Below are 27,132 nucleotides of genomic sequence, written 5' to 3'. Positions count from 1 at the left end.
ATCAACTGGCAAGTTGGGTGGCAGGAAAGGCCCCATGCTCTGCCCTACCTCCCTGTGGCAGAGATGCTCTCGCAAAGGCAGCATTGAGGAGATCCAGTCGCCCTCCCGCTGCTTTCCACAGCTCCCGGATCGCTCAAGGATACAAGGCCGTGGTGCGGGCAGGCTGACAGCGGGCTGGCAGCGAGGGGAAGCGATCTTATCGTCCTTGCAAAGACACTAACAAAAGACACTGATTGGGAGCAGACAAAACACAGCAGAGGCAGAAACCTTGGGAAATGCCGCGACAGGCCGGGCCCAATACCAGACACCAAGCCTTGGGGAGGGAGACATCTCTGGCGAAACAGGCTCTGTCCTTGGGGCTGCTCTGGGGCCGGGTGGGTGCTGAGAGGCACTGCTGGCAGGAGGGATGGGGGGTGATGAGGGAGAGCTGGGCGAGGGGCTGGGGGCAGCAGCACCCACCCGCTGATGGAGGGAGTTGAGCTGAGCCGTGTCCTCGGCTCACAGAGCCCCGGCGAGATTAATCACGGCAACTGTCTCACACCAGACTGAAAAATGAAGCGTGCGGGACGGCGGGCGAGACAAAGCAGCCTGGCGGCACCCAGCCCATGGCAGCAGGCACTGGGGACAGGGAGAGGCGGAGAGCGGCGATCCCAAACCCATCTGACCCCTCGCTCCCCCTTGCACACAGCCAACCCCACCCCAGCAGCACCGGGGTCCAGCTGGGGCAGATCCGTGCAGGACAAATGGAAACCACATACGAGGTGTGTCATTTACACCAGAGGTCCTACTTGGGGGTGCTTTGCTGTCCCCTGTGTCCCCCTGCATGGGTGGCACAGTGACAGGTGACAGCAGTGCTGCCCCTGCCATTGTGGCCTCCAGACAGCGGGGTCAGTGCCAAGGGTGATGAATCACCACGGCTTGGTCAGTGCTGCTACAACCACATCGAGATGGTCCTTTAACCATCTTCAGGTGGCCCCCCATCGCCCTCCCCGCATCACCCCCTACTCCCTCCCCACATTTCGGTAGGAGACGCAGCTCTGGACAAGCTCGCACAGCAGTTTCCCCCTCGCTCCCAGGGGATGCTCCTGGGTTTGCCCTTTCCCACGGCAGCAGCACGGCCTGGGGCCAGCGAGCAGCAGCACAGCCCCCAGTGCTTTGGGGTGCCCCAGCTCAGCCCACCATCCCTCCCCTCTGTCACCCAAGTACAGCCCATCACCACGTCCCCCGTGGAAAAAGTGATTCCTGTCCCCTGTCCCATGCCACCAGGCTTTGCTCGGTACAAGAAGGGGAACACAAGCACATCTCTGCCAGGCAGGGACCAGCCCTATTACAAGTTCCACGTGGTGTGAAAAGTGGGAGCTGCTCCCCCAGCCCTGCAAAGTGAGGTGTGATGCTGCAGACCCTGTGCAGCTGAGGCAGTGAGGGCATGTCTGGGCTGTGCCTTCAGCCCTTCCCCACAAGGACACTGGTTTCTCACTTGCACTGATTCCTAAAACAGGAGGAACGATGCAGAGATGCCTCCTTCATCTCGGCCCCAGTTTGGGGACAAGCCACAGGCAGGTTCCCTCAGTGCCTGTCTGGGACCTCCACTTTGCTCAGCTCACCGTATGTCAAAGGCACCTGAGCTAAGGCACCTCTGCCCTCCCCAGGTCCCCCCCACTGATGGAGAGCTCTCCCAGCTGAAGGAGTGGCTGCAGGAGCAGCACAGCTGCTGTGCAGGGGCCCAGCTACACACTCCCCACAGATATAAGTCCCAGCCCCTCCTACCTGACCCTGTCAACTCCCGTTAAATTTAAAACCATCTTAATTAAAGCTCCACAGCCCAAGCAAGCAGAGGCCAGTTTGTCGCAAAAGGGGAAAGGATAATTAGATCAACCATCCGAATTCACTCCCCCCAAGCACGGGGGAGAGTCACAGTCAGGAGTGGTGCAGAATGCCTCCGAAAAGACATGTCAAAACAGGGAGTTTAAAAGACCAAAACAAACCCCCAAGAAGCACAGAAGCATGCTCAGGATGTTCCTCTGGCCCAGAAACTGGGAAACTCCAACCGTGAACACGGAGAGCATGCAGGGAGCTCGAGCTCTCCCCACCATCACCCCGAGGGTAATCCAGGACAGGAACAGGGTCCAGAGTGGTGGAAGGATCTCTGGCAGGAGCTGCTCGAAGCTGGCTGGGTGCTGTGCAGCCCGATGGCACTGGTGCTGCTCCGTGTCAGAGCAGGGATGCCTACCACTGCCTCCCAGCCTGACTCAGCTGTGCTTCCAGCATTCCCACCAGGACACCAGCCAAAGCCAGGAATTGCCCAACCAGCTCCAGCAAATGCTTTCCAAGGCACACAAAGCCTCTGGCCTGCATTAACCTGAAGCTGGCTTCTCCTAGGCAGGTGATGAGGGCACCGCTCTCCTCCTGCCAAATCCAGGAGAGGAAACTGCAAGGAAATGCTTCCAAGGGCAGGAGTGCCTGTGGGGCTGCTAAGAGCCAATGCTGGGCAGGGAAACACTGGGGTGGCACTAGGAGCTGGAGCTCTTGGCCACCAGGACTGCCTGGAGCCACAGGGCAATGCTTCCCCACAAGAGCCCTCTGGCTCAGCACCCCCCAAAATGTACCCTTTTAACACCAACCCCTGGGCATGCTGGCACCCATGAGTTCCCAACATCTGCCACCTGATTCTCCAGCTTCCCATGGCCCATCACATCGACGCTGCTCCCATCCTTCTCCAGGCAGAGCACCAGGGAGAGGGACTGGCCCCGCAGGAAGGGGGTGATGGAGATTTGATGACACAAGCCGGCCTCTTGAGGAGGAGGGAGGATTTCTGTTCCCCATTTCTGCAGTGCCTCTCCCAGCACAGCCAGCCTCAGGCTCCAGGAAATGGAGTCTGCTTCTGCTTTCTGGAAGGGAACATCAGCCCCGGGTGCTCTCGGGGGATGGCTGAGGCAGCACCCAGCTCTGGGGAAGGGGCAGAAGGCTGAGGTGACTCACAGGTGGCTCAGATCTGGCCACAACGGTGATGCCACCTGCATGAGCTGCGGCTCCGGGGCTGCCGCTCCCATTCCAACCCCGCAGCGCAGGCAGGCGGCAAATCTCCAGGGCAGGGGGAGGAAGGGGGCAAGGAACGCAGGAAGCAAAAAAGCTCCAGATCTGAGCAAGTTTCAACCATCCCTGGCCACGCTGGCGTCACTGCTAAAACATTTCCACCTTCAGAGAAACCAGCCCAGCCAGTCCAGCCAGGAGAGGAGCTCCCAGCGCTCCACCAGCCCACTGGGGCCAGAGCCGCAGCCCCACCGGCCCTGCAGAGGGGTCCTGTGGGACCCCCATGGTGGGAAACCTCCCAGCAGCCCTCCTGACGTGGAACAGGAACTGAAACACTCACTGGGAAAAAGGGAAAATGCAGGGAGGGTACTGTGGGTACGTGCACCCTCAACACAAACCATGGGGCTGGGCATCACCCTGCTCCCAGCAAGAGCCACAGGGACTTGGCAGGACACATGCTGGGGTTCCCTGCAGTGGGAGGGGTCGAAGGAGAAGCCAAGCAGAGCCCAAGGCTCCTCTGTCACCGATTTCCAACACTCTCACTTTGCAGACCCCTGAACAGTTCCAAACAAATAAGCAGGATCCTGCGCAGCAAATTCATGCTGATGATCAGATTATTTTTCCGGGTTTTTCTGGGACTCTGGGGCATCTGCCCGACACAAGCCATGTGCTCCAGGGAACTGTGGGGCCACCAGCCCTAACACACACACGCTGCAATGTGGCTGCACGAGCAGAGCTGGTTGCACACACAATTCCTGCTTTCACCTGTGCGGGCAAGGATGGGGCCGGGAGCACCTCCCACAGCAGCAGGCACAGCCTGGCACTGTGGCTCTGGTCTCAGCACACCGACACACAGGGAGCCTGGACATCATCGGTGACAGAGCCCTCAGAGATGCTGGTCCCCACAGCCACTCCCATCTGCACCACCAAAACAAAGCATCGCTCAGGATGCGTCAGACGAAGCAACCAGGGAGGGTCTTAAGGGGCAAACAGAGATCAGCCAGCCCTGGAAACCATTTGCAAGCCCAGAAAGCTGTGATAGATTCCCCAGCTGCTCCTGGGGTGAGCGGGATGCTCAGCAGCTCTGCCGGAGAGGATCCAGCTGGGAGGTGCAGCCCCAGACGGTGCTCACTATCAACAGCCTGAGCAGATGAAAAACAAAGAAAAACGCTGAGCTGGTGTCTTTTATCCCTGTCACTCGTGGAGCAGGGAGCCAGGCTCTGCACACCTCCAGCCCTGCAGCGCTTGCTGCACCCATGGTGGGCAGCAGGGACAGGCTGCCAGTGAGGTGGATGTGACCAGCAGCGTGGGACCAGCTGTATGGAGACCCTACACCCTCCCATGGCATCTCTCCAACCCTCACTAGTGCTGCAGGGACAGGATGAAGGGATGCAGGAACAAAGGGAGGAAGGGCATCTCCTCTGCTTTCCATCACCTGTGGCTCACGGTGCCTTCAGCACAGCCCTCCTTGTCCCCAAAGCACCGAGAAGGGCTCAGGTGTGTGTACACACACATGCACACACATCCACACTGCTGTGCACCTGTGCAGGCAGCTGCTCTCCTTGCCTGGCCCCAGCCACACACACCGATCCCATCACCCTGAGCCTTCCCACCCCACACACTCCCAAACTCAGCTGTCCGTGATGCTGGAGCAGGGAACTCACCCTCCTCACAGTGACTTGTGCAGCTACATCTGCACCCTTCCTGGTCCCACAGAATCCTCCCTGCCCAGTGCAGCAGGCTGCTCCCTGGCAGCTCCCCCTCAGCTGTGCCAAGGATTCCCAATTCCTTTCCCGGCACACCAGTACTTCCTCAATGGGCTGGGGAAGGAAAGGGTCCAAATGAGCAGGGAGTGAATTTTTGTGTAGTTTTTTTTGCAGAAGTCAGCAAGCACATGCTTCCACCCAGGAAAATCCAAAGCCCAGCAGCGCCCAACCCCACTGCCACCAGCACTGGCTGCAGCTGCAGCCGCAGCTGAGGATGAGGAAGGTGGCTGTGCTTCATGAAGATCAGATTCTGTTTGCCCTGCCTAAGGGAGGGCTTTGTCTGTGGTGTGTAGGGTAGGGCAGTGCAGCTGGGGCTGGGAGAGGGGGAAACTGAGACACACACTTGGTGTAAAACCTCACCAACCTCTGACAGCAGCTTCTCGAGTGCTCCCGGGGGAAACTGAGGCACACAGGGCTCCTTGCGGGGTGGCGAAGCAAGCACTGCACCTCCACCCCCAAATTCCTGCTAAAGGGTGCCCCTAGGTGAGACATTTTTGGGCTCGATTTAGCACTGACCTGACCCTGTCATGCTGTCCCCAAACCGGTGCATGGCATGGGAAGGGGGACACATCACTCAGGACTTGTTAACCTTGCTCGTGGTGGAGGGGGAAATGCAGCAGTGGGCTTTTACCCTCGTGGTTTTTGGTAGCCAAGGTTGCCAAACATGGTGGGGGAAAGGATGGGAGCAGCCACTCCAGGTGGAGGCTATTTTCACAGCATACAGTCAGGTTTTCTTCCATCTACCCATCCACCCATCCAGCCATCCAGCCAGTCCCAACACAGCAGGCTTGAGGCCAGCCGAAACCTCACAGTCACAGGAGTGAGACCACAACAGGTCAAGCATGGGCAGGGACCAGGAAACTGGGGACTGGGAAACTCAGGGCCAGCCTCCAAGACTTGCAGTGTGGGGAAGGAAGCACACAACAGCCCGAGTCACAAGTGTCCCCACACCACATGCTGGCAGTGGTGCTGATCCACCAAAGCCGCTCACCCTTCACTGCAGACCCCAAAGCCAGCCTGTGCCCTCCTGGCATGGGGCCCACAGCTGCAAGGGGAGGGCAGGCTCACCACCCACGAGCCTGATTTCTTATATTTTTGCCTTCAATGCCTGGGTAGTTCTGTTCCCCAAATTCCTCCAGACGAGCCCACCAACCCCACGGATACCTCAGATGCTGCATTTCCACTGAGACCACCCAGGATCAAGGGCTGAATTAAAATCAATGGCCTGTCGATGCCCCCCTGCTCCCCAGCCCTGCCCAGCCCTCCCCAGCCCCTCCCTGTTCTGCAGGAGGGCAGCCAGCAGATCCATAGCCCCGAGCGAAGTCAGCGCAAGACGCAGATTTGCAGGTCCCGGTTCCTGGCCCAGGTTCAAACCACACTCGCTCCTGAAATCTGTTCCAGGGCTGTCTTTTCCGAGCGCGTGTGCACAGGCATGTGCACGGCAACCCCGGCTCCCAGCGTGCCAGTGCCCAGGTCACTGTGCCAGCCTGGGGCTGAGCTGGGCCTGGGTGCCCCCGAGCACAGACCTCAGCCCTTCCCCACGGAGCCACGCTCAGACAATCCATAATATCATTTTTTCCCTCCTAAGCACAGGAGAGGCGGCACTGGAACTGGATGGCACGGGGGGTTGGAGCTAGATAAGAGTTAAGATCCCTTCCACCCAAACCACTCCACGGTTCTATGATACACTGGACTATCTCCCGGCTTGCTGCCCGTTTAAAAGATGAGGAACCAAAGGCTTTAGAACAGCCCCGTGACACACGGCATGTTTTTTGCTGATGGGTGGAAACTTGGGCAAGACACGAGCCCCAGGGAGCTGGTCTGCACCACCCACAGCTACAGGCGGTCGGGAAGAGAGGTTTGCACTGGAAACAGCAACAACCCGCGCTGCAGCCCTAGGAACAGCTCTACACCGATGGCTATTTCCATCCACAGGTCCGAGCTGCTCTCCAGCCATGGGATGAAAGGCTTCTCTCCCAGGGAGCAGCGTGGGGATGTGCCACTGTCTGACAAGGCCGTTTCCGACGGGATGCACGCTGGACACAACCCCAGGCGGGCTCTGGGGTGAGATGTGGAGCGCTGCGGAAGTGAGCTCAGATGGGAAATTGTTCCAAGAGATAAAGAAACAAGTTGGAAACCGAGCTGCAAAATAGACAGTACAGGAAACAATAGCACTTCAGATAGGCTCTCCAGTTTCCCTCAGCCATGCCAGAGTCCAGCACTTTGTCCCAGTGATGCTCATGGGTTCCCCCCTTAGACAAGCTGGGAGGAGGCACAGGCTCTTTGCTCACTTCTGCCTCTTCTCTTTCAAGATCTTACAGGCATTTGCTGATTATTTAAATGAGAGGTTACGGACCAAGTCCTTCAGGTCTCATTAGATAAGAGTTTAGCTCTGTGATGAGCTCAAAGGTCAGGCAGAATCCCAGCAGCAGGGAGAGGCAGACAGGATTTTGGAGGCATGGGAGCCCCATGGTCCATCCCCTCCTTGCCTTGGTGAGTCCAGTAAAATGATGCTGCTTTGCAGGAGCTGCCCATGCTGCTAAAGGCCATCCCCGCCTCGGGATCACTGATGTCCCCTCTGTGCTACCAAGGCAGCAAAGGACCCTCCTGCCTCCCCATCAGATGGTCACCTCAGCGCTCTCCTCCTCTCGTCCCCCAGCTCCCACTCAGGGGCTGGGATGGCCCTTTCTGCCTCCCCGCAGAACCTCCATGATTTTCCATCACTCTGGCACAAAGTCATTAAAGGGCAGAGCTATCATTAGGGCATCTCCATCACACAGGGAGCACTGCAAGGCCACTAACGATCGAGACAGGGAACATCGGACTTCCCTTCGCTGCTGCTGCTGCGCAGCCCATAAATAACCCTGTCTCAGGCTGTTTTGGCAAAGCCAGGAGGTGTTTGGAGGAGCCTCCTGCCCTGCTGCTCCCAGGTCAAAGCTTGGATGTGAGAATTGACCCTCGATCTCCCAAGCAAAGGCGTCCTTCCCTGACAACCAGGCACGACTGGCTAATGATTACAGAGGCACAGCTCCCCAGGGAGCCAGCACATGAGTCTCAGAGACACAGAATGCCAAGGTTTTGCTGTGCCTGGATTTGGAGCCAGCCAAAGCAGCACAGAACAGCTGGCTTAGCACAGGGCAGCCAGGATCAGCCTCTCTGGCTGCAAAGGTGTCAGGGGCAGCCCCACAGTGGAAATAACAAAAAGGGATATTGCTTTAAAGTGTTAGATTGCTGATGTCTCCCTGCACAACCCCATCCTCCTGCCTTTCCAGACAGCCTTGCCAGCCCCCCACGACTGTCTGACCAACACCTGCTGCACGGGGGGCCTGGGCATGTGCTAAGCCACTGGGTTCTGAGGGGGTCTCCAAGCCTGGCAGGGATGAACAGGTTTCCAACATCAGTGGCTGGGCCTTGAGAAGGTTTGTCATGATTCAGTCACTGCTGGCAGTGGGTATCTCCTCAGCTGAGAGGAGAGCAACAAAGCCCCCAGCTCCCTCCTGCCATACAGCTCCTCCTCCGGGAGCACCAGTCGGGCAGCAGGAAGAAAAATCAAGTCTTTTGTTGCCACCTTCCCTCAGCTTAGTTTCACAGAGTGCTGCTGGGTACCTGCTGTCCTGTCCCCATCCCTGCTCACCCCAGGAACCCCCTGGGCTCTGCACCCTCCACTGTCCCCAGTTCCTAATGCCACAGGGTGGTGGGACCCCCCAGCTGCACAGAGCAGCCACATCATGTCCTTTCCTTTGCATCCCTTCTGGGCAGCCAGGAGGATGGGCCACGGCACACACAGGGCAGCACAACCTGCTCCCTGCCACCTACAACCTTTAGTGCTGCCCAGGGTCTTTGGGACTGGGCCTGGGACCAGGACCACAGTCACCTCCTGGCCCCAAGTCCAGGGATGAGCCCTGGCACAACACAGCAGCCTCTGGGGTGAGGAAGGACCAGGGAAGAGGCCAGCAGAACGCAGGGAGATGCAACAGATCCCCACTCAGTCCAGCAGGTCTCACAGGAGGCTGTGCAGCTCCCTGAGACGATGCTCAGCACCAGACAGGACCACGCCAGGGTCAGCACCTCAAGGTGCCACCCTCCTACCACCGCTGTCCCCAGTGCACACAGCCCTGTGCAGTGGCCCCATCCCTGCAGGATGCCCCCCGTGTCTGTCCCAAGTGGCACCAGAAAGCAGCACAGCCTGTCCAGCAGTGAGCAGTGGGGTTCAGGGCAAAAGCCACGACACTCCTCCAGGGCAGTGGGGGCTGTGACAGGGACAGAGGGGACACGGCAGTGCCACTGCTTGCAGCCACACATGGGGGTTGGACCGCCCAGCCTGCGATGGAGGAACGTCCCAGCTGAATAAAGTCTTAAATCAGACAAGCTGGGGCTGTGCAGCCCCCCAGTAGGGTGAGCCAGCCGGGCACAGCCAGGGGCACAGCCAGGGGCACGAGGGGCACGGCTCGCCAGGCCCACCAGGGCTGGACACTGGCCCCAGAATCACCGGTGAGCAAACACGACAAGGGAAGCAGATCACGAGACATCAAAGCAGGGGGGCGATGAATATTTCATGTCCTGGCCTACATACAGCCCGGCTGTCCCCGCCCTGCGCTCCCGGGGGTCCCCCACAGCCCCTGAGCACAACAAAGGGGAGTTGCAGGCAGGCGGGGCCGCCCCGCCGGACCCCCCGCGTCCCCAGCTCTGCCCCGCCAGGCAGTGACATCCCCAGCCAGACCCACGGCTGACCCACCAGACCATGTGCATCCCGCTGGACCCACAGCCGCCCCACCGACACCCCGAGCCAGACCGCGAGCATCCTTGTGGGGACCCGCCGCCAGCTCTCCGGGCTGCGGGCATCTCCAGACCCACAGCTGCCCCACGGCAGCCTGGGCACCCTCGGCTGGACCCACCGCCTCCTTGCCAAACTGGCGGCATCCCCGGTCGGACCCACAACCAGCTGGCGCGTATCGCGGGCATCCCCCCGCCGCCCCGCCGGACCCCTCCGCGGGCATCCCACTGCGGGCATCTCCCCCCGGTCCCCACTGCGGGCATCCCCCGCCGGACCCCACGGCCGAACCCCCGGCACCCCCCGCCCGACCGTGGGATCCCCTGCTCGCCCCACAGCGGGACAGCCTCTGCCGCCCCCTCCCGCCGCTCACCTCGCTGCCGTCTCGCTCCGCGGAACGCCCCCGCCGCTCGCCTCCAGCGCTCGGCCCCGGCTTTGTCTCCGCGCCGGGGGCGCGGCCGCCGCCCCCCGCCGCGCCGCGCTGGGTGCCCGCACCGCCCCGCACCGGGCCGGGCTCGGGGCTCGGCGCTCAGGGCTGCGCCGCCGGCAGCAGCATCGCGCAGCGGCCCCGGCGCGCTGGTGCCTCGCCCGCCCCGCTCACCCCTTCTGCGGGGCGGGGAGAACCGCGGGGAGGGGAAAATAAAAAAAAAAAAAAAAAGAGTAATATGGCAGCAAACCGGAAACGGTGGATGGGGGAAAAAGGCAGCAGCCCCTCCCCTCCCCTCCGTGTTTTTTTTGTTTTTTTTTTTAAGGGAGAAGGCTCCGGGCAGCCGGGCTCCGCGGGGCGCGCACGGGCCAAGGAAGGGGCCGCCCCCGCCGCCGGCTCCGCCGGCGCGTCCCGGCCCGCGGCGGGGGAACCGCCTGGTCGCGCCGGGGACACGCGTGGGAGCGGCGGCCGCGGTCCCCTGCTCCCCTCACCTCGCGGCTGAGGGGGCTCCCAGCCCAGCCCAGCGCTGCTCGCCCGGCCGGGCTGTCTTGGTGTGTTACCTGGAAGCCAGAGCTGGTAACAGAAAAGTGGTTTTCGGGAGGCTGAAACCCAGCTGGTTTGGGGTTCGCTTTATTAAGCAGTTCTAACACATGGCGAGTAGCAGGGGAAATGTTTTGCGAGTTTCTGTACCTCCCCATCCCCAGGAGGGACAGCTCGCCTTTCCCAGGGGGCTGCAACCCCCGTTCCCCCTTCTCCGAAGTCAGAAGGAGGCAAAACTTCATCGTTGAGGAAAAGCAGACAAAGATAAACCACGTCCTGGGCCTCCCTGGGAAGCCGGGGGACTGTGGGGCTCTTCGGACGCAGCGTGGGCACACAGTGCTATCCGTGCTCCGCTGGGGTCTCTGCCCCGGTTTTGGGTTAATAGCCCCCCCGCTCTCCCCCGCAGCCGGTGCCGCCTCTGAATCGAGGCAGCGTGGAGCTGTGGGTATTCCCGGGGCTCCCGCTCCTCGGCTGGCAGCATCATCCTGAGCAGGGCTGGGAGAGGTGCCTGTCCCCTGAGTGCTGCCTGGGCAGGTGGGCTCACGGGGACGGTTCCCGCCGTCCCTCCCCTTGTTCCTCAGCATCTTGCCCTTCCAGCGCTAGGAGGAGGTGGGACATGCCCGGCTTTCCCCAGGCAGGGAGCAGTGCCGGGCTGCACACGCGGCTCGGGGCTCAGCCGGGTGTCCCGACGCCTGCACCCAGCCCGTCGGGGCTGCCCGACCAGCTCGGCGGCGCTGGCAGCCCTCCCACCTCTCCCACCGGCGATCCACTAAGGAGTTCCCTGTCACGTTATCCTCCAGGAAGAGATGGGGTGAAGCAGTCCGCTCCTTAAACCCCCATTTGGCTGGTTTATGTGGCACGCTCGGCTGCTGACCAGCTCCAGTGACCCGGGGGCTGTATTTCCACATCCAGCACCTCCTCCGCCATCCCTGCCCACCCCTCCGACCAACCCTGCAGCCACTCCGCGGAGCTTCCCGAAACCCCCGTTACTCTGAGCAAGATCTGACGCTTCAGAAACAATTTGGGAAGTTAACAAGCTTTAGAGAACCGTGTGGTGGAGTTTTTCTTTCTGTTTCCCACTCCTCCCTGCCTCCCCCCACTCCGCCCCCCGCCTCTTCCTTTTGAGTTATTAAAAAAATATTTCCCATGACACTGGCGAAGGCCAGCGAATCCATGAGTCACCAGGAACAAGGAGTCATGCACGCGCCGATCCATCTCCCGTGGCCAGCACATCGCGAGGGGCCCTTCCCTGGGAGGAGCCGCCGCTGATAAGGTCCCTGCAGCCGGGCAGGGCCGACGCTTTTCCCTCGCAGGGCCAGGCAAGGCCGGCCGGGTCCCCCGCACACCCTGGGATGTGGCTGGGGAGGGGCCAGCCCCGCTTGCTCCTTGCCGGAGCATCCAACCGCAGCCCGGTTTGTACCGAGGCTTTTTGGGGCTGTTAATTCTCAGCCCACCCCCTCTTATCTGTCTGGTGTGGGGATGTGTAGGGAGGGATTCCTCAGCCTCATGTCCGATGTGGGATGGAGGAATGAACTGGGCAGTGCTGGGCAGTCCCAGGTGCTGCTCTGCTCCCACACGGACACACCACAGGGAAAAGAGGGGGCACGCCAATGCCTGGGGAACCCCACACCTTGTGCCTGCTGTGCTGCACAGGGACACAGGGACACTCCCCTTCCCTCCCTGTCCCAGGGTGCCCGGAGCTCTGCCAGCGGGGAGAGCACTGCAGGGGAGCAGGGACCTGGCCCCAGCCCCGGGGTGAGCTGGTGAGGATGACTCAGCCTCTACTGGATCCAGACCCAAATCTAAGATGCAATTATGACTTATAAATATTTGTATTTTGTTTTTCTCTTTTGCAATCAACTCCTTTTCTCCAGGCTGTCCTGCAGTCGGAGTTTCCATCTCCGGCGGTGCTGGCCCCTGGCTGGAAGGCAAACACCAAGTCCAGGACAGAATCCCTTCTTCTAAGAAGATGCCAATGTGCAAATCTAAAATCACAAACAGACACTCTCTAAACCCAGACTCTTATCTTCTGGGCTCGGATTCAGGAATGTGCCCTCACAGGACTGACACTAAACATGCAGTGCTGGTGATAATGCGATTTAGGACCATTTAAGCGACTCAGCACACCTCAACCTCCACCTTCCCTGGCTCAGCCAGGAGATCCTGAGCCTGATGGACACCCCCAGCCTGCCTCACTCCAAGTGTTTGTCTTTAAACAGTCTAATGCACAATTACTGTTTTTGAAACCCAACCAGAGATTTCAGTCTCTTGTCCGAAACTTATTTTCTTGATATGATTCTTTCACTTTTAAATAGCACCAGTGAAACCTGCCCTGGGGAGAGGAAGGGGGTTACAGAAGATGAAAACCAGGGACTTTCAACTTGGAAAAAGGTAGCACCGAGTGTTTCGGTGGCTTGGTTATTACAGGACGTTTTGAAATGATATTTTAAAAAGAAACGAAGACATGCTCAGGTATTTCCATGTCTTCTTGCTGACCTTTACGCAAGTTTCATCAGGAACAAGAAGAATGAGAGTTACTGTGGGCAGACTCTGTCATGCTCATGAGTAAGTACATACATGGCTCCTTCCCCCTCCAGGTGTGCAGATCTGACTGCTCCGTGGGGCTCCTGAAATCCTCCTGCGAGGTGAGAGGGTGCTTGTTGGGTCCAGCATTTGATCCGAGGCCCGACCTCTCCAAAGTGACTGTGGATTTACAACAAAACATCTATTCATCTCCAGCCAGATTTATTTTTAAGCATCCCCTTGGCACGCGTGAATAAGTTTTGTCTACTGGATTCTGTTCCTGAGGCTGCACTTTGTTCACTGCAAACTCCAAATATAGCTGCAGGAATTATTACTATTAATAATATAATGGTTGTGTTTGAGATGCTGGACAGACAGAGAGGCAACCACGGCTCTTGCCCTGAGATTTTACGATCGTTGAGCTTTACAGCCCTGTAAATAGTGAGCGTGTGATGGGAGATGATCAGCACCACCAGCCCTGACAGGGAAGCTGCAGTTACAAGCTCAGGAGCTGATTCACTAAGGGGGACTGACCATAATAACCCCTGCAGTACGAGCCATTTGGCAATATTTCATGGTAGAAATGTTAATTCTGGCTATTCTCTCCCACACTGAGCATCAGAGTTACAGGAGCTGAGCAGTGATGGGCAGTGTATCAGAGGCTGTAGGATAAAAAGGGGTGGCTGAGAAGTCAGCAGGAGGACTCAGGACCTCAGTGTCCCTCAGTGTGGTGACAATCTGCTGTGCAAAAGGGGCCCTTAAACCCAGCCAGGAAGTGTCACTGCAAAATTTCCCGGGGGAAAGGACTGTGGGGAAACCACTGACTCGGTGACATGCAAATATTTAATAAGGAGGCACAGAGTTCAACAGCTGTGGGCTGAAATTATCTGCATGTTCAATAAAGGCTCAACATTTCCTGTCAGGTTTCTGACTGATAAAATATGTTTCTATACAGTCTGAATTAGGTATCCTCAAATAGCTCATCTGGGCAAAAATCTGACACTTTCTGTTTCTTGCCTCAGCAGAAAAGCCACACACACGATGTTAGCATCTCCCAGCATGGAAATTCTGCTTTTTGGACAGCCTAAGTATCAAAATCACAGTTCAGAAAAGCCCGTGGAAACTCATCCAGATGAGATTTATAGCCCTGGTTGCAGCTTGGTTTGGTGGCAGAGCAGGGGGGGATGGCTGGCCAGGGCAGAGCTCTGGTAGCCACATGCAGGCGACCCTGCCCCGGGGCTGGGACGGTCCCTCCCTGCCAGCACCCGCTGCTCCCTGGCTCGCCCGCAGCCTGAGCAAGCGGAGCTGGAGCAGACACGAGGGTGTTTCCCCTTAATCATCCAGTCCTGGTCCTTTGAGCAAGGGATGGGCTGAGGAGGCCAAAGTCTGAGTCTGAAAGACTCAAACCATACGATGGTGGGATCTGTGCTCAGTTTAAAGCGAGTTGAATGGGGGAGATTTGGAGCAGAAATGGTTGCAGCTTCTCCCCTGGGATTCCCTTCACCACAGAGGCCTGACACTGGGGGACATCTGCTTCAGCCACCAAAGGAGCCACTGCAGCATCACAAGTAGCTTCTCCGTGGGGACCAGAGCCACGAGGACCCTCTCAAACACCAGAGGTGCAGTCCAGCCCTTCGGCTACAGCGTGGGCACTGCGGCACATGGGCAAGAGCTGCCCTCGGGGAGCCAGAGGGATGTGACAAGGAAGACAAAGATGTCCAGGGTGCAGGTTTCACCAAAAAGGAATGCTGTGTAAGTAGGACCTCCAGTAGAGCACAGTGCTAGGGACAGAGCTCCTTGCCTGGAGCTGGAGACAGGAAGAAGTGAGAGCCCTTCAGCCCCTCCACCCACAGCATCGCCCATCTGGGAGCCGAGCTCTTCACGTGCAACAAGTGACATCAGCCAGGCAACAGATGTTTTTAAAAAGCAGAGCGATGTGGCCCAAAGCAGGTTTACCTTGTACCCAGCAGCCAGAAAGGCTGGGATGAAGCCTTGGAGGAACCTGTGCCAGCCCCTCTGCTCCAACCACCCCCTCCGCGTCGCTGCGATCCGCGGTGGGACCGCAGCGTCCCAGGGCACGGCTGCTCCCGCCTCCTCCAGGCAGGGTGCGAGGGGCATCAAAGCCACACTGGGCCTTCTGGGCACTAAATGAAAGCAGGGAGGCTGGGAGGAGGGAAGTGAGCATTGCGAGAGGTCTGGGATTGCACAAGACAGATGTGTGCGTGCTGGCGGGAGCAGGACGTGGACGGTGGTGAGGAGCTCGCACAGCACCAGAGCACTCACTCACCACGAGCTGGGGAGCGTGGTGCTGATGGGCTTGGCTCCTTGGGGCTCAGGGGCGGGCAGATGTGCATGGCACAGCCCCCTGGCAGGGAACTGTCCTGCCCCAGCAGTTACAGCTGCTGCCTGAAAAATCCTCGCGGAAGGTTCCAAGGGGACACCCTTCTCCATCCTGGATGCTCCTGCACTTGTTCCTTCTTCCCATCAGTCCGTGTAACAGCAGGTTATACCCACTGTCACTGGCAGGTAAAATCGGGATACAAGGACAGAGTAACTGCAGTGGACATGAGGCTGCAGGGTGGAAGAACACGAGGGGTCATGAGAGTGACTTATGGTGACAGAAGAGTCACAAATTGGGAAGAATCAACACGAAAGGGAAAATCAGCTGAATTTCAAGGGAGAAGCAGGAAGCCAAGTTCATTGCCCCACAGTTGCCAGCCCCAAGCAAGAGTCATTTTGAGCAGCTACTGCACACAGGCCCAGGTACCGAGAGTCAGAAAACACCCCCAACAAACGACTGCTCACAAACTACCAGAGGAGAGGAGTCGGACCTTGGACCTGCAGCGAGCACCAGCTGGAGAAAGAATGCAAACACTGATTACAGCCCATATCTGTGGCCAGAGAGAAAGGGAATGCTCCCCAAACAAATCATCCCTTCTGGCTGCATGAGGAAGAGAAGGAGGGTCAGATCCCTTCCCAGTGTCACAGCCAGCAATCAAGTTAATCATCAAACACGCCACCGTGCTCAGTACTCCAGCACTCTCCATTCATCATCCCATTTTCTCACTGCAGTCAATCTCTCATGCCTCATGAGATTAATAAACAAACAACTAAATCAATACAGCCATCTCAATCCCTGCAGGCCACAGGCTCTGAACAACACAACTTCTGCCTGAAAGAAGTATCAGTGTGGAAGAGAGGCTCCCAAGAGAATTCCAGCACCCCAGCTCTCAGCTGTCCAAAGAGGAACATAAACACACAGGGGAATGGTTCCCCTGTGTGCCCTGGGAAACAGAGATATTGAGCAGGTTCTCCCCTCCTATGGTTTCCTTATCATCTCCTCAAGCATCATCAGATTGCTTGACTCTCCCTAAATCCAGGCACCAAAGGAGTATTTTCATTCTTCATGACAGGCTGGGAAATAATCTGAGCTTATTGACTCGACAAGGGGGCTGCTCTGCAAACATCAATGCCCTGATGGGGCTGATGGCCTCAGGCTCCTCAGTCCTGCAGGCAGGGAACCTCACCAGAATCTCTCTGGAGCAGAGAGAACGTGTATGAGAATGAAACTAAATTAGGTCTGAACAAGATTAACAGGGATTTAATTGAACTATGTGAACTGGAACTCCAGTCACGAGCTGCTTATTAGCCCGTCTCAAGGGATTGTGCTGCTGGCACTGGAGGAGCACAAGGATGCATTGTGAGCAGGTGTGAGGGACACGATGGCCCTCGAGGGGAGCGTGGCCAGAGAGGCTGAGCTGCCCCACTGTGACCAGAAATGAAGCAAGGAACCCTCACCTCCCAGAGCTGAGGCTTGGCCTGCTGAGGGACAGGAGCTCCTGACACACACTGGCAGGGGAAGGCCAGCTCCTGGCTCTGGGTGGCAGAGCAAGGTGGGGCTCTGCTGGCAGGTACCTGGAGACAGACCTTTGAAAACCTCCCCTTCAATAAAATTGACTTAATGAGGTCTTCAGCTCCCTTTGGGATGTTAATTACAGAACAGCCCGGGGAAAAGTGCTGGGGAATTAAAGGAGTCACCACACTAGTCCTTCTCTCTGTTTTGGTTTTCTGGTGAGAGAACCAACAGACATTCACCAGAGCTTGGCTACCACCCCGGGCTCACTGCAGCCAGGAGCCCCCAGACAGCTCCACGCTCCAGCCACGGCAACCTGAGCTCCAGCCACACACCCATGGGCTCCCGAAAATCCCTATTAACAGCCTCCTGAATCCCACCTAATCCCCTGCTTGCACTGTTAACAAACGATGCCTTTATTCTGGCTACCTCCATGAGGGCTCCCAGAGCCAAAATCACTCTTGAGAGGCCAACTGATGTGGTCCCTGCACCGTCTCCTCCTCCCTGCCAGGAAGGTGAAGCCGTACTGGGAGAGAGTTCACTGCTTCCAAGTCAAACACAGATACAGATGCACACATGCCTGACAGTATTAACTAACCAATTTCTCAGAGATTAAAGGATCTGAAAGGATTTCCCTTAATGGATCATTTTAATGAATAGGTTATTTATGTCCCTGTGTTCCTACAGTCTGGGAGTTCTGGCAGCTTTCACAGTGAAATGTGAGGGAAGACAACTTTAAAAACAGACTTCTTTTTAAACAGAGATTCTGATTACATTTATTACACACTTCAAGAGAAACTAAAATACATGGGATATTGGTAATCTCTACATACTCTAAGTGAAGGAAACAAGCACATCCAAATAGGTATAAAGCTGTTAGGAACAGACTCTTCCCCCCAACACAAACCCCAACATCCATGATTTCTACTGAGCAATGAGTGAGCCAGCCTGCAAATAGCTGGATGTAGACACTGATGTAGTAGCTGCTGTTTCAGGTAACAGCCACACAGTGCCCACTGCTAACTGGTTTTGAGCTGTGGAAGTGCTTCTGTATTTTGGATAAGGTGTGTGCAGCTCTTTCAATGATTCTATTAAAGCATTAACCCTCTGCTTTAGGTAACCTGCAGAAAGCTGGAGTTTAGATAAAACCATCCTCATGTATTAAAATGGAAGGGGGGATCTGCAGTACCTACCCAGGGCAGTAGCAATGATTTTCTTCCTCCTGCAGATCAGAGACAGAGCACAGGTCTGTCATGGAAACTCACAGCAAACACTGTTCTTTGTTATTTGCGTGGGAAATTTTTGTAATATTTCTTTGTACTGAGAACTCAAAGCAACTTTAGAGTGCTTGTGTCTCCTATGCTTTGTTCTGTCCTCTTGGTATTGCCTTCATGTAGCTCAAGGAAAAAAAATGCAGAATTTAAAGCAGAACTCTGAGCTGGTGCAACTTGGTGTCAGCATTCTGGTCAAGAGTAGCAGAGCCTGAAGCAGGGAAGCAGTGAGGGGTCAGAATCTGGGATCTGTCTGTCCCCCCACCAAAAGCAAGAGTGAGCAAAGAATGATCAGAAAGCATCATCAACCCTGATGGTTTCTGTAAGTGTGTTGTTCAGCTCCTGTTCCAGAACACACATCTGGGCTCACAAGGCATCTGTGACTCGAGGATGGGAGTCTGCATATGCAAAAAGGATTGCAGACTCGCAGCCCTGCCAGCGAGAACCCTTCCTTCAAAGCCGCTCTGAACCCTGGGTGCGCCTCAGAGAGCAGGTTCTCCTCCCATTGACTCACTCCTGATCAAACAGACCAAGATGTGAGCTGGCATCAGGAAGCTCGAGCTGCCCCACGGACACTCCGTGGCTGCGCCACCCCCAGCTCCTTCCAGCCCTGTCTCGCCGTATTCAAATCTGAGACCAGATTGTCCCTGGGCCTGGAGAGCCAGAGCCCGAAGGAACAGTGCCTGTTTCACCACACAGCCATGCTACACAGCCAGCTTGCCACCCTGGATCCTAAACCACCACACCTCCCCAGGCTGAGAGCCTGTTTACCCTCAGGAAGAATTCAGCCAGAGGAGATGGAGCAGACTGGAGCAGGGCAGGCTGGGAGGGAGTTTGCAAATGCGAGGAACCCCAGCTGTGTTGACACAGGGCCCATGGTGAGGGCTCAGCCAGCTGGCAGGAGGGTTTATCCACAGCACAGCGAGTGCACCACCAGGGCAGCATCCCCAGACTCCCACCTCAGCAGCTCTTTCCCAAAACGCAGTACCTGGTCTTCCTAAGTTTCCAAGAACAAACCCACTAGCACAGGCGTTAAATTCTGCACCTTCCAGAATCCAATTGTTCCCTGATTCTTGTAGTCATCACAATGCCCACCACAGCCTCAGTTCCCTGAAATGTCCCTGCTTTCAAAGGTGGGAACAGAAGGGAAGAGTGCATGGGTGGGGAGTAAGACAGAGGTAGCGACGCTGGGGAAATGAAAGCTTTCATCTCCAGGAGTCTGGAATCCGGGGAGTTATTACCTAAAGAATTAAGGAATATGACAAAGGCATTATGATTAAGCCATAAAATGCAGCTATGTATTTCAGACTAGATGACGACAGAGATGAATACAAAACTGTGTAGTGTGGTGTCCTTGATCCATTTGATCCCTCTGGCTTCAAAAAACACAACACAAACTGGTATCCAAAGCAGCAAACCCATGCTCCACCTTCCACAGGGACTTTGTTACAAATCCCAGCCAGCATGGAGGGGCCTCTCTACCCATGAGGACTGACAGAAGTCACTGTAATGGTGACTGACACATTAATCATGTCAAATAAAGGACTGGATATGTGAAGTTCTCTTTGCTTGCAAGAAATCTACAGCAGAATCCCTCCCCTTCCATTCTTGTAAGTTCCTTCTCCCTTGTCCCTGAAAGGTAAAACATGGCAATGCCAGAAAACCATTTAACAGAGTTAGTTAGTTGCCTTTGATGTTGTCTCTGAGGAAGCATGATTACAAGTGATTATTTGGTCTTTTGAGGCTCATCAGTCATGCCTTTATCGTTTCTTTTTGGTTTCCTTCTTGGGTTTCTTGCTTATCTGTGGAGCAGTTGCCTTTGGCTTCTTCACTGTCTCTGAATTCTTAGGCTCAAAACTGTCCGAGTCCTACAAGAATCAATTAAGAAACAGTCAGTAACTTTTGTTTTTACCTTTGCTGACAGCTTGCTTTGGGGATTTGAGTATCAGCCAGAGGAAACAAGTGCTGGGTATCTCTGTTGGAACACATTGATATCAAACTGAGGACACATTTAATGAGCCTTGAGCAGCACCATCTCTGCTCCTTCTGCATGTGCTTTTTGATGAGTGTGAGTTTGTGCACAGAAAAAGCTCGTTACCAGAGATGCCATTAAAAGCTTAAGTGTCTCAAACAGCCTTTGGAGAAGAAAAACAAACCCAACTTTGAAGGCAAGAAGAAAATCAACACTAAAAGAAAACTATTTGAATTAGGAAAAGATAATATATCATCATCAGGTTGCATGGAAACATTCAGCAGGTATTTCTGCCAAACATTAATCATTATCATGTGCAAGACAAGAAAATATTCCCTGAAACAGCAGTATGAATATAAAGTTCAGAGCCTTTAAACCAAGCCTAAAATCCACGAGGGAGGGAACTGCAGGCAAATCTTTCTTCACCTGGACTAACAAAATGCTTAGATATGTTGCTTGCTTCCTTCAGGGAAGATGAGAGATAATATTGCAGCCATGGGAAATAAAGTCTAGTTATCTTGTGAAAACACGAGGGAACAGCGCCAGTCTCCTCTGAGAAAGCACACACATGCAGATTGCCTCCTTTCATTAAATGCATTTGAGTATAAATATTGCCTTAGCATCTCGGTTTCTCTCAGCCTGAGTGTGCCAACTGGAAAAGGACACGCAAAAAATGGCTGAGCGAGACGTGCTGGTTTCAGGCTCCCGAGCCAGCGCTGCAGATAATGGAGGGGGAGGCAGCATCCGACGGGATCCTTTTAATCAAAGAGCTTGGTTCAAACATCTCTCAAGTTCCTGGGCTATTACAGCTCACATCTGGGTGGCTCTCCGAGGAAGGAGACACTTGGCTGGCTCTCCAAAGGCTGGGAAGGGCGCACGGGGAGCCGGCAGGCCCGGAGAGATGGAGCAACACGCGCTCGGTGCTCCGAGATGCAGCTGCTGCCATAAAGGGAACGCTGCTGCCTTCTAATGTCCAAACCACGGCAGGCTTCAGAGCCTGGGGCCTCCAAGACAGAGGAGCTCCTCCGTATCCCACCCACACTCAAGCATCATTCCCAGGATCTGGAGGGGTAGCCCCTGGTTTTAATGGCCTTAGAACCAGTCCTGTGGATAGCAGATCAGGAGGACAGTACCCATATGGAGAAAATATGAAGTGGAACGTGCAAACATCAAGGCATGCTTGAAAAAGTCAGCAGTAAAAGCTCCTCGAGTTTTACTGTTTTAACTGGGACTTTCCCACTGCAAACCAAGGCTCTCGCTCTTCTCAGCTTTCAAAAATGGGGTTAATTGGTGTTTCTCAAAAATTTAATGGGGAAACCACGGACTCTGACAGACAGACACTGGTGGCTGCAGGCTAACAGTGCAAAGGTTGGACTCAATAACTTTGGAGGTCTTTTCCAACCTTAATGATTCTAAGATTCTAAGACTTGCAATGCCACTGCACTGTGTGTAGCTACCACCAGTTCATCTCCCTGCCAGGAGCTGCAGCTCCTGCAGCAGGAGGAGCAGGAGGGAGTGTGACCCATGCCAGGACAGTGTCACATCACACCTGCAGCCAAAGGTGAAGAAGTTGGGTCATGAACCACATCCTTCACACTGTACCTCACCCTCGGGCATTCCCTTGCCCAGATAGGCTGAAAATTTCCATGATTCCTCTGCACAGGAGGGAGCAGATGTGGCAATAAAGATAAGCTGAAAACACAACTTCCCATGCTGAGTTGTCACTGAAAATGCATCACATGCCTTTAGACAAAATGTGCACCAAAGCAACAGACTCGCAGCCTGACCACCACTGAAATACCTGTGCCCAGCACTCAGCACTGCCAAGCACACAGAGGTTTTCATCAGCAAAGCAGGATGCAGGACATCCCTTAGACTAGAGAAACCAGAAGTGTGCAGCTCACCTCAGCCTTCCACCTCCTGTGCTCACTGCACCAAAGGGCCCTCTGGCACTGCCCAGGCTGTCAGGACTGAGAACTGCCTCCCTCACACTAGGATATACTACAAACCTCACCTGCATCTTGCTTCCAAAAATCACACACAGTCCAGCACCCAGAGCCACTTCCTGAAAGGCAGACCCTGCCTGGCAATTAATGAGGCAAATCAGTAGCAGGATGACAATACTGGGTTGGGACAAAGCCTTCCCATGCAGCCAGGAAGAGCATGTACATTTACCACCCTGCCAATGCTTCAGGTGTTTTTTTCCACTGATATTCAGAGAGAACCTGGCTCAGGTATTTGTTCCTGGCTTTCCTATCTGGTGGTCAATCAAAAGACAAAAGCTGGAGGGGGAAAGCTTGAGGGAAGGAAAGAGAGTGAACAATGAAACTGTCACCAATCCCAGGGGCAGACCGCTGTGCCTCCATTAGCTGCTCAACATTCCCTCCCATCCTGTTTTCCCTGAGTCTATATCAATATTAAAGAGCACTGCTTACTGTCTTGTGGGACTTTGGCACCGGCAGGATGATGGCTAGCACGCAGATCAGCTGGAAAATGGCTCCAAAGAAGAGTCCATAGCGCAGCACGTTCTCCATGAACGTGGGCTCGGGGATTTCAGGAGGGGAGAAATCCAACTCTGCAGCCATTGTGAGTGCACCCTTCTCCTCTACTGCTCTCCAGAAGACTGGATACTGCAAAGGGGAAAAAACAGAGCAGTTGTTTGCATCAGGCTTTCTGCTACTCACTTTCCATTATCCCAAAATGACAGAGTCCCTCATGCAGGTGTTTTGAAGATACTCTCGATCTACAGAACCAATAGCAAAGAGGAAAATGAAAGCTGCATTTAATTTGGATGTTTGTCTTTTATCACCTGGCTACTAAAATAGTCCTCAAATGCTGGTATTAGTCCATGTGCAGGTGAAGGGCAGACAAACAAGATAGTAACAATATTTATTAAGCAATAAGCTTAATAAGCAAAAACATACTCCTCCCTGAAGTCAATCACGCACGCAAGGTGATCATTAACAATTTTCACTTACACTGCCTGTGGGATCACTGCCTTGTTTGAGATGCTGTACAAACCCAGCTACTCAAATAAACCACAGAAGCAGAGCTGATGAAGACAGAGGAATGAGTTATGTGTATAAATTTGAGCGTGGCTGTAGTGGCTGGTTACACAAAGCCCCACATACCTTGCAACAGTCACACAGGTAGTTTGTGGCAGAGTTAAATATCGAACTCCTGGGTCCCAAGTTTCTCAGCCTCAAGACCATCCTTTCTTTCTCCCTTTATCTTTTGCTAATGGAGCTGTCAATTCATTCCATGAATGACTGACGGCTTTCTACAAAAGGGAGAGCTCTCCTGCCAGAACTGCTGGAGTAGGCCACAGGAAGTCCCCACAGGGAAATCCAATTAGTGTGAGATGCCATCACACTCAGCTGTGATCACTGCCCTCCTGGGTCCTCCTGACCTGTGTGATCCCAGTGTGCCCTCCCTGGGTCAGCACTGCTCACTGATACACTGCACTCCTCTGTACCACTAAAGCTCGGCTGAGGGATTTGCTCCACACGTGCTCCAGCTGAGTCTGCCTCCTAGAAATTATGTCCAGAGCAGGCTCTGCATTTCTCAGGCTGGGAGGAGGTTGCTACGATCTGCAGGTGTGACCCACTCCAGAAAGAGAGTCAGTTTAAGAGTTTAATCAGAGTAAAGTTACAGTTGATAAATTTGAGACTCAATCAACAACTCAGTGCCATTGCATAAGAGGCAAATATCACCTGAGGACACACTAAAAGGAGTGGTATATAAATTACAAGAAATAATTATTTTGTTTTAATTCATTTGAAGTACGGAATCAAGACAGGAAGACATTCCCAGTTGCACAGACTGGCAGCCACTGGAATAGAAAGACTGTGGAGTCCCTGCTACTGGTGATTCACTAGAGCAGCTCAGATAAGCACTGGCCTGGGATGGGGTGTGGGGACATGAAATCCTGCATTTCAACCAGGAAATAAGAATAGGTGACCTCTCACGATCCCTTCCAGGTCTGTACTTCAGTGAAAGAAAATGTTTCAAACTCTGACTAAAACTCAGCCAGCAAGGGCTGTGTGGGACCTGCACATGAAAGCAGAACACGCTGCCAGTCCCAACACAGGCCCAAAGGCTGCACAACGGCGTGAACAGACACTTCAGTCCATGTGGCTCATCCCCAGCTGCTTCTACCTTTTAAGACACCCCCTCCCCCAGTCTGCAAGGCAGCAGCTCCTGAGCAAGAAACAGAATCACTGGAAACTTCAGCCCTGAGCTGCATTTATCTCATCCTCGTTTATCAGGATATCTTTTGCAAACACAATTCCTGCTCATCCCCGTCCTCAAACACAGCAGGAAGGGATGTTGCTTCATTTCTCACCTGGAGTTTTCTCAGGACAAATGCTTGCTGATAATCCTGACTCACACACCTGAACCACAACACACAGAGATAAACCAGAAAAGGATATCGATACGGTGACAACAAAAATTCCCCATCCTCATCTTCTGCAAGTCTCCCCTCCTTTCCCCTTTCCTCCCTCACCTCCCTTGAGGGAATTAGTAATTCTCTGACAAACCCCAGGTGACATGACCAGCATCCAGGGCTCTCACACAGGCTGGCAGCAGCTGCCACCCCCATTTTAAGCAGCACCCCATGAAACACTCTCAGAGAAGACCTGATCTCCTGTTCCACCTGGTCACAGCAGAGCACCCCACACTGTTCTCCTGCCATCACTGGAGCTGAACTAACATTACCAAAATTCCACATGCAGGGAGGCTGAACTCCCCAAAATGGGCAGGCCAGGGCTGATCCCTGGGTGCTGGGGCTGTCGGGCCGTGCCTGGGGGCTGCGGGAGATGCAGCTGAGCATCCCCAGAGCGGGGACACCCCGGGCTGCTCCTCCTCCTCCTCCTCCTCCTCCTGCCAGGGACCAGCTCCCCGCGGTGCCCCCGGCCGGACCGGCGATGCCCCCCGGGGTCTCCACCCCCTCCCCGGGGCCGGGGCGATGCCGAGGCACCGCCAGCCCCTCCCGGGAGCGCCGGGACCCGCCGGGACCCGCCGGCCGCCCCTCCCGGCCCCGCTCACCGCCCGCTCCGCCGGCCCGGCCCGCACCGCCCCGGAACTGCTCCCGCCCGCTGGAAGTGCTTCCCGCCCCGGCCCTGGCAACCAGCCCTGGCAACCGTCCCTAGCGACCACCCCTAGCGACCATCCCTAGCGACCATCCCTAGCGACCATCCCTAGCGACCACTCCTAGCGAGGGCTCCAGCGACAGCCCCAGCAGCCACCCCCGGTGGTCCGAGGGTGCCGCGGGGTCCGGAGAGCACCGAGCCCGCCGGGTCACAGGACCAGCTGGGCTGGAAAACCGGACTGCTTTTCCTCTGGGATCACCGAGTCCAACCCATGGCCCAGCAGCACCACCCTGTCAATCAGACCACAGCGCCACATCCAGCCCTTCCCAAAACACCTCCAGGGACGGTGGCTCCGCCATCCCGGTGTCTGATCCCGCTTTCTGTGAAGGAATTCTGCCTGAGGTCCAACCCAAATCTCCCCTGGCTCCTTTACACCTCAGGGTTAATGTATTCCCCCCCTAAATCCATGTGAGTGTTTTAATCCTGCCATCAATAACGTGGCCTTTCAGTCCTGGCGGGTTTCTCCACAAGGTTTTCATCTGCTCCCTTGATGGCTCTGGCAGCAACAATTAAGATGTGCTTCTGGCTTTACTCTTGCCAGGGATTTTATTTATTTTTAATGCCCTGTCCAGTATCCAGCTCTGAACTGGAGATGCCTTGATAAGATGACCTGCAAAGGGAAAAATGGCTTGGGCTCTGTCTTCTTGTTTGTGGTGTTTAAAGAATCTGATTTGTTTTGCCTTTTTTCCAACCCTAAACTATCAGATGTGCCAGGCTGGTTTTGCTGCAGAGCTTTATTACCAGAGAGCCTAAATACCTGAGTGAAAATCTAATCAGTTATTTATCTACTGAGGGAATAAAATATGGCATTTGTAATAAAAGGATTTTCAAAGCTGTTACCAAGCATTTGAATTAAATGGGTATTATTGAAAAAATTTCAAAGGTTTTCAGCACTTGGATCAGAGATGTTTCATGTTTTTTAGTGCAGAAGACTTTACAGACAACTGGAAGATGCACGTGGCTGTGAGTGGCAGAGGCCAGAGACACTTAGACACAGAAACTCTTCTGGAATAAAAATACTAAACCAAAAAAATAAAATAAAATTAAATTAAAAAAAAATTACTTTTGAATAGCTCTTTCCCTGCTCCTAGTGAGTGGCTGTAGAGGCTAAGAGATAACCCCCGAGCTCAGGAAAGCAGCTGAAATTCTGCCCTTTCAGCTTCCAAACACTATTTGGGATGGAAAAACGCTGCAGAGGGAGAAGTAATTCTTGAAAAGGTCAGGAGGGATCCTATCAGCATGGATTAAAGACAGATTAAATTCTTCCCAATACTGCCAGTACACTGAATGGGGTGGTGCTGCTGTCCACACACACCTTCTCACAGTGTGTGAGATCTTCTCTGAGTCTCACAGTTCAAAGTTTGCAGGCAAAGGGGAAAATACACCGATGGATGGAAACCAGTGCTGTACACTTGACTGCTTTTCTCCCCAGCAGAAACAGCACTACTCACTCCAGGGAGAAACAGGCAGGTGAAATGTGAGCTTTGATGCAGCTCCTTCCTCCCTCTGTGCCCCTCTGTCCTGTTCCCCAGGCCAGCAAAGCCTGCACAGCCAGGTCAGGAGTGCCCCGGCCCTGGAGCCACAAGCAGGTGGTGCCATCAGCCCACTGTGTCTCCGTGCCTTCCAACAGCACCACACTGACCCACTCCTTGCACCTGACTGGGACATTATACAAAAGGAAACTACTTATGAAAAAAAAAAGGGAAGATTTTTCCAAAGCCTTTGAGATTTGAGTGGGTTTCAAATGTAAAGCTGATTCAACAAGTGGGCATGGCGATTTTGTCAGCGCTCAGTTCTAAGCGGAGACAGAGCTCAGGCAAGAAGTC

At 54.8% G+C, this 27,132-nt stretch overlaps 1 protein-coding gene across 3 annotated transcripts; it reads right to left on the bottom strand.

Moving 5' to 3' along the window:
• Window positions 1-17,657: 17,657 nt before the first annotated feature.
• Window positions 17,658-25,245, bottom strand: MANBAL (mannosidase beta like). Of its 3 annotated transcripts, none has more exons than XM_050313604.1 (4): window positions 25,203-25,245; window positions 24,499-24,547; window positions 22,589-22,783; window positions 17,658-20,049 (listed from the first exon to the last, which is right to left on the bottom strand). In XM_050313604.1, the coding sequence occupies exons 3-4, from the start codon at window positions 22,736-22,738 to the stop codon at window positions 19,942-19,944; spliced, it is 258 nt and encodes an 85-aa protein (XP_050169561.1). In that variant the 5' UTR covers window positions 22,739-22,783; window positions 24,499-24,547; window positions 25,203-25,245; the 3' UTR covers window positions 17,658-19,941. The 3 variants fall into 3 exon arrangements, with proteins under 3 accessions (XP_050169561.1, XP_050169562.1, XP_050169563.1); XM_050313605.1 differs by lacking the exon at window positions 25,203-25,245 and adding an exon at window positions 24,873-25,004; XM_050313606.1 differs by lacking the exon at window positions 24,499-24,547 and having other exon boundaries at window positions 25,203-25,225.
• Between the last annotated feature and the right edge of the window lie 1,887 nt (window positions 25,246-27,132).

This window comes from Myiozetetes cayanensis, unplaced genomic scaffold, assembly GCF_022539395.1.
Source record: "Myiozetetes cayanensis isolate MyiCay16 unplaced genomic scaffold, myiCay2020 scf19, whole genome shotgun sequence".
NCBI lineage: Eukaryota > Metazoa > Chordata > Aves > Passeriformes > Tyrannidae > Myiozetetes > Myiozetetes cayanensis.
The sequence above is the reverse complement of the archived record's forward strand: the minus strand, read 5'-3'. Positions and strand labels throughout refer to the sequence as shown.

Bases quoted from the DNA above. Each gene is read 5' to 3' on its own strand.
- MANBAL (XM_050313604.1), bottom strand. From the start codon at position 22,738: ATGGCTGCAGAGTTGGATTTCTCCCCTCCTGAAATCCCCGAGCCCACG. The intron at 20,050-22,588 runs GTAAGCAGTGCT...TGATTCTTGTAG, and splicing joins TGCCAAAGTCCCACAAGACA to GACTCGGACAGTTTTGAGCC.